The sequence below is a fragment of the Arachis ipaensis genome, chromosome B04 (genome assembly GCF_000816755.2).
Source record: "Arachis ipaensis cultivar K30076 chromosome B04, Araip1.1, whole genome shotgun sequence".
NCBI lineage: Eukaryota > Viridiplantae > Streptophyta > Magnoliopsida > Fabales > Fabaceae > Arachis > Arachis ipaensis.
The window spans coordinates 127,119,593-127,126,978 of NC_029788.2; the positions used below are offsets into that span (position 1 = coordinate 127,119,593).

Genomic DNA, 7,386 nt, shown 5'->3' on the forward strand with positions numbered 1-7,386 from the left:
ATAACCTTAATATATAAATTATTTTTATATTTTTAATTAATTTAATTAATTTTACTAAATTTTTATCTAAAAATTTTCGATTATCAGCTTCACTTGAGTTTTTACCCTTCCTCTCCATGCAGGGCTTTTTATGTAGGTACATCATCATTAGAAGAAGGCTTAAGTCCTGAAAAATGTTGCACTTTCCGGGGAAGCTTTTCAAAATTAGATATTCACACCGGTGCCATCTTGTGGCAAACCTACATGCTGCCGGATAACCATGGAAAACTAGGAGAGTACGCTGGAGCCGCCGTGTGGGGAAGCAGCCCTTCCATTGATGAGGCAAGGAACCATGTCTACATTGCCACCGGGAACTTGTACTCGGCGCCTTTGCGCGTTCGCCGGTGTCAAGAGAAACAGAACAACCTAACAGCGCGGCCAACGCACCCGGACGATTGCGTTGAGGAGGAGAATCACTCGAATTCGATTCTTGCTTTGGGTTTGGACAATGGTGAAATCAAGTGGTATCATCAATTGGGAGGGTATGATGTATGGTTCTTGGCGTGTAACAATGTATCTTCATCTCCTAATTGTCCTCCAGGTCCTAATCCAGATGCTGATTTTTCTGAGGCACCGATGATGATAACAATTGATGTGAAGGGAAGAAAGGAAGATATTGTTGTTGCTGTGCAAAAGAGTGGTTTTGCTTGGGCTTTGCACCGGGACAACGGCAACATCGTTTGGTCAACGGTAACAAATTTTAAGATTGTCGTATTATTAATTAAGGAGTGGCGGCTACTTAAATGAATATATGATAACTATTGAAAAATATTTAGTCAAATGGATCAAACAATCCAATAATTTTTAACTATTATCTTTGTTGTAAGAAGGCATTCTATGTGAGCAATTATTTTTTGAAGGATTTATATTGGATAAATTCTTGAAAATCAATCATTTGTAGTATGTTAGTCATTATTTAACCATTATAAATATTAAATTATTTTTAATAAATAAAATTTATCAATTTATGTATGCAAATTTTAAAAAATTTAAGTACAAACAATAATAATTTATGTTTACAAAATTCTAATAAATATAAGTACAAATTATATATTTTTTGTGTACAAAATTTTAATAAATATAAGTGCAAAAAATTACTGATTAAACATTAACCAAAAATAATAATATTTATTGACCATGTAACGTAACATTACTCTTTATATATCTCCTCTTAGTAATGATAAAAACATATTCTTATATTCTTTTGAATAATAATAATAATAATAATTCATGAAACACATTTTTTTTTACCAAAGATAGGAGACTTAAACCCGCAACTTTTTAAATTAATATGGAAAAACTATGCCATTTGAGCTGTAATTTATTGGCTTCCTGAAACACTTTTTACTCAAAAGTCAATACAAGAAGTTATTGTAACAATGATAGAGTTAGTAACTAAAATTATTTAAACAGATTTATTTCTTAGCGATTGATTTAATAATCAATTTAACTACGATCAATTTTTAAGTGAGAGAGATCAACCAACGATTAACTTCATCCATCACCAAATCATCAGCTAAATAGCAAGTAACCACATTATAGGCTTATTTGGTTTGTACTTTTATTTTGAATATTTTTTTTAGGATTTTATGATAAAAAATGTCAAAAGATTTTTTTTATCAATAATATTTTTAAAAAAATATTGAACATAATAAAATATAAAGAAAACACCTTTGTTAGTACTAATATATTTGAGAGTTATACTAATTATGATAATATAGGTGGAGTGATAAATAAATTCGTCCTTTAATTTGATTTTGTATGTATATTTGTGTAGGAAGCTGGGCCAGGTGGGATTGCAGGAGGCGGATACTGGGGGGCAGCAACCGACACAAAGATGGTATACACCAACATTGCAAACTCTGATGCCAAAAATTTCACTCTTAAACCCTCGGACAAGACCACAACCAGTGGTGGTTGGGTGGCAATGGATGCTAGTAGTGGCACAATACTATGGTCGGTTGGAAACCCTAGCAATGCCAGTGCCAGTGGACCTGTTAGTGTGGCTAATGACATTGTCTTTGCAGGCTCCCCAGATTGGAAGGGTTCTATTTATGCAATTAATGTAAAGAGTGGTGAAATTGTTTGGTCCTTTGAGACTGGTGCTACTGTTTATGGTGGAATGTCAATTAGTGATGGATGTATATACCTTGGAAATGGGTATAATGTTAGTCTTGGATTGTTTTTTGGGAACCACACTTCTGGAACCTCGCTTTATGCATTTTGTGTCTAAGCAAAATACATCACCACCAAAGTAATAATCTTCCATCATTTGATGGAAAAAAAAGAAACTTAGTGATGGACTCAATGTTGGATTTGAATCTATATATTATATATTATATATATTATAAAAAGAAAAGACGTGTGACTATATATTATATATTATAGCCTCTTGAAGTTTTTTAATTATATATATAGGTACACTTCTAATTTTATTATATTCCTGCAATCTGATCTTGAGATCGAGTAGAACAAATTTCTCATAATATTATCCAAAACAAAAGTCAAATTAAAAAAAGAGAAACGATACGCTAAGTTTGTGGGGGTATGGGAGCAATCACCTTATAATATTACACTAACCAAATAAAAGAAAATTCAAAGAAAGTTAGTCACCGTACTTGGAAGAAATTTGGCAATTCCAATAGGTGGTGATAGCTGCCACTATAGTGCTTGTTTTTGGAGCCTATAAAAGGAGGCCTTTGGTGCATGAGTTAGATGCATCAATTGAAGCAATGTCTAGGTCCTATAACGATATATGTGCACATTAAAGGTGGAAAACACTTTGAATACTTTCACGGTTACATTTGAGTTGCATCATTATTTGAAGCAAATGGCCAGCTTTGTAATCTCTCTGTTTGTTTTCTGCCTATTAGCAATTTCATTATCCCAAGCTCTTAACGTAAGGATATATACTACAATTTTAATTTATTTTCCTGTACTATATACTTAATTACTTTAAATTAATTTTCATTCTCATCGATTTATGAAAATTTTTTGTTCTTATCCATTAGATAAAAATTCAACTAAAAAGTCAAATTTTCATGTCAATAACCCTAGCAATGCCAGTGCCAGTGGACCTGTTAGTGTGGCTAATGACATTGTCTTTGCAGGCTCCCCAGATTGGAAGGGTTCTATTTATGCAATTAATGTAAAGAGTGGTGAAATTGTTTGGTCCTTTGAGACTGGTGCTACTGTTTATGGTGGAATGTCAATTAGTGATGGATGTATATACCTTGGAAATGGGTATAATGTTAGTCTTGGATTGTTTTTTGGGAACCACACTTCTGGAACCTCGCTTTATGCATTTTGTGTCTAAGCAAAATACATCACCACCAAAGTAATAATCTTCCATCATTTGATGGAAAAAAAAGAAACTTAGTGATGGACTCAATGTTGGATTTGAATCTATATATTATATATTATATATATTATAAAAAGAAAAGACATGTGACTATATATTATATATTATAGCCTCTTGAAGTTTTTTAATTATATATATAGAGGTACACTTCTAATTTTATTATATTCCTGCAATTTGATCTTGAGATCGAGTAGAACAATTTTCTCAGAGTATTATCCAATACAAAAGTCAAATTAAAAAAAGAGAAAACGATACTCTAAGTTTGCTTATATAGCTTCTCTATCCATATATATCTGTTTTGGATAATGAGCGTGTGTCGAAGCGTTTCGCACACTAAAATTGATGTAGAATATCAGTAAATACGAACATGTAATTTTGTACAAGTGCATAGTAATTATATAAGTAAATAATACCATACAATGAATAATATGCTTACAGTAAATAGTAAAATACGTATTATGTTTATAATAGAATAACATTCTCAACAAAACAACGGTAACAACAACAAAGTCTTATCCACTAGATGGGGTCGGCTACATGAATCAAACGATGTCATTGAGTTCTATCATGTATCATGTCTACAGAGAGACTGTTCACATGTAGATTTCGTTTGACCATCTCATAGATGGTCTTCTTAAGTCTTCCTCTGCCTTTCACCCTTATCCATCTTCCATCTCATCCACTCTATCTCCTGACTGGGTGTTCTGTCGATTTTCTTCTCACATGTCCAAACCACCTGAGACACGATTCTACCATCTTTTCCACAATGGGTGCTACTCCAACTCTCTCCCTTATATCTTTTTTCCTTATTTTATCCAATCGCGTATGACCACTTATTCATCTCAACATCTTCATCTCTGTCACACTTAGTTTATGTTTGTGCTCCCCTTGGCCGCCTACCACTCCATACTATAAAACATAGCCGGTCTTATAGCAGTGCGATAGAATTTACCTTTAAGTTTTAAAGGCACTTTTTTGTCACATTTAAAATCAGATGCACTCTGCCATTTTGACCAACCTGCTTGGATTCTATGATTTACATCATGTTCAATCTCTCTATTATCCTATATGATGTACTCAAGATACTTAAAACTTTTAACTTTTCGTAGGATGTTTTCTCCAATTTTCACCTCTATATTAGGGTTTTCCCTTCTGAGACCGAACTTACATTCTATATATTTCGTTTTGCTACGGCTTATGCGCAGACCATACACTTCTAGAGCTTCTCTCCATACATCAAACTTCTTATTTAGGTCTTCCCTTGACTCTCCTATAAGGACGATATCATCGACAAAAAGCATGCACCATGGCATAGGCTCTTGGATGTACTCTGTGAGTACTTCCAAAACTAATGTGAAAAGGTATAGGCTTAAGGATGATCCCTGGTGTAATCTTATACCAATAGAAAATTTCTCTGTTACACCACCTTGAGTCTTCACACTAGTTGTGGCCCATCATACATGTCTTAAATTGCACGAATATATGCGATCCTTACTCTCTTCTTTTCTAAGATCTTCCATAAGACCTCCCTTGGCACACTATCGTGAGCTTTTTTCAAATCAATAAACACCATATGTAGATCCCTTTTATTATTACGATACCTCTCCATCATCCTTCTTAATAGGTATATTACTTCGGTGGTGGATCTACCTGACATAAATCTAAATTAGTTCTCTGTTACTTGTGTCTCTTTTCTCAACCTCCATTCTATCACCCTTTCCCATAACTTCATGGTATGACTCATGAGCTTGATCCCTCTATAGTTTTCACAACTTTGTATATCCCCCTTATTCTTGTAGATATGTACCAAAGTGCTCTTTCTCCACTCATTAGGCATCTTCTTTGACCTTAAATCTCATTAAAAAGCTTGGTTAACCAATTGATGCCTTTTTCTCCAAGGCCCTTCCAAACCTCAATTGAGATATTATCAGATCTTACTGCACAGCCATTTTTCATCTGCTTTAGAGCCTTTTTTACCTCAAAGTCTCGAATCCGTCGATAGTAGTCAGAGTTTTGATCTTCTTTCCTTATGCATAACCGACCAAGACTCGGAAGAGTCTTATGTCCTTCATTAAATAACTCATGGAAGTAGCTCTTCCACCTGTCATTAATCTTCTCCTCTTGAGCCATCACCTCTCCATCCTTATCCTTTATGCACTTAACCTGATCCAAATCTTTCGTTCTTCTTTCACGACTCTTTGCAATTCTATATATACCTTTTTCTCCTTCTTTCGTTCCCAAAAACTAATAGAGACCCTCATATGCTCTTGTTCTTACTTCACTTACAGCCACTTTTGTCTCTTTCTTAGCCGTCTTATATTTTTTCCAATTATCTGCATTGCGGCATAAAGACCACTCTTTAAAGCACTTCCTTGTTATCTTTATCTTTTTCTTGTACACTCGCATTCAACCACCAGGACTCCTTATCTCTTGGTCCTATCCCTTTAGATTCACCAAAACTTTCTTTTTGCTATTCTTCTAATAACTTCTGCCATCTCCCTCCACATTTCTTCAGTGCTTCCATTCTCATCCCACTTTGCTTCTTTATCTCCCTCCACATTTCTTCCGCGCTTCAATTCTCATCCCACTTTGCCTCTTCTCCTACCCGTCTTATTAGGAAGCTTCTTTGTTCCTACCTTTCATCTGCCACCACCTCGTCCTTGGGTTTTTCGTATGATGACTTTTCTTCAACTTTTGCTCAATGCGAAATGTAACACCCTAACTATCAAAAGTCACACTTCTGGCTGCGCCACTCTCATAGCTCGGGTATTATGACGACTCTTAAAATATTTAGCGCTAAAATATAAGCTGTTTAAAATTGAAACCGAATATTCAAAACATACATCCATACGTTACAATACAGATTACAATACTTACAAATAATATATATATATATATATATATATATATATATATATATATATATATATATATATATATATATATATATATATATATAACATACAAATATTCAAAATAAACATATAAAAAAATCTCTCTCTTTTAAAAAAAATTCTAAAATCTCAAAGGGAGAATCATGAATGGCAATATGAGCCATATTACTTGCAGAAGCTGAATGGTTTGCGATGTGAGTAACTAGTGTTGCAACGGTGGTTGAAACTGCTTATCCTTTAATAAAATTGTGCCAGTCTTACTGATACGTTCTATCAAGACAAATTTGCTTTCAACGAACCAATTTTCTCAACCAAAAAGGGAACTGCAATGGCACTATGGCAGTGATAAGAATAATCGGGATCATAAACAGGACGAGCCTAATCTTGCAGAACACATCACTTAAACATTACAGGAAGCAAGAAACGATTGTACATCATTATTATTGGTTACACCTAATTTCAGAAAACACATCTGTCCTTGAAGCTTGTCCCACAAATCCAATTACCACTAGGCCATGTAAAATTTGTTTCATTTTCTTCTTGAAGGCAAATTTGTGTGCATCGTTTAACAGATTGTAACAGTTAGATTAACACAATTGTATTAACAGATCAGCACAATTACTAGGATGACCTTTCCGAATCTAAATCTAACTATCCAAATTTAGAATTCTGGTGCTAGTAGTTTGAGAACTTGTAATAGTGGCAGATATAAATGTTTTCAACTAATTCAGAAATCCAGACTCAGTGCTAATGATTGACCGAATTCTATAACCAAGTTAACAAATTTTAACTATCACATGTTCACAACTACAAAGCTGAATGACAAACAGAAATACTACCCCATGTTTACAACTGAGAAACAAAATGTATTTGCAGCAACAGGTATGGATATGAAGACTCAAACGTAAAATATGATTCACGGAATTACATGGCACCAATTCAAAGTGCTAAGCATAAAAAAATTACAAAAAATATATATATATATATATATATATATATATATATATATATATATATATATATATATATATATATATATATATATATATACATCATACCAATATACAAACTTCACATATCAAAACTCCTATC

General features: G+C 33.5%; 1 protein-coding gene across 1 annotated transcript in view; it reads left to right on the forward strand.

Annotated features, from left to right (window-relative positions):
* LOC107635317 (polyvinylalcohol dehydrogenase) overlaps window positions 1–2,380 on the forward strand; it is a 5,212-nt gene extending 2,832 nt beyond the window's left edge. The window contains exons 2-3 of the mRNA XM_021120236.1: window positions 123–729; window positions 1,817–2,380. Of these exons, the coding sequence (XP_020975895.1) occupies window positions 123–729; window positions 1,817–2,272 (1,063 nt within the window). The 3' untranslated portion in view covers window positions 2,273–2,380. The remainder of the gene's footprint in view (window positions 1–122; window positions 730–1,816) is intronic.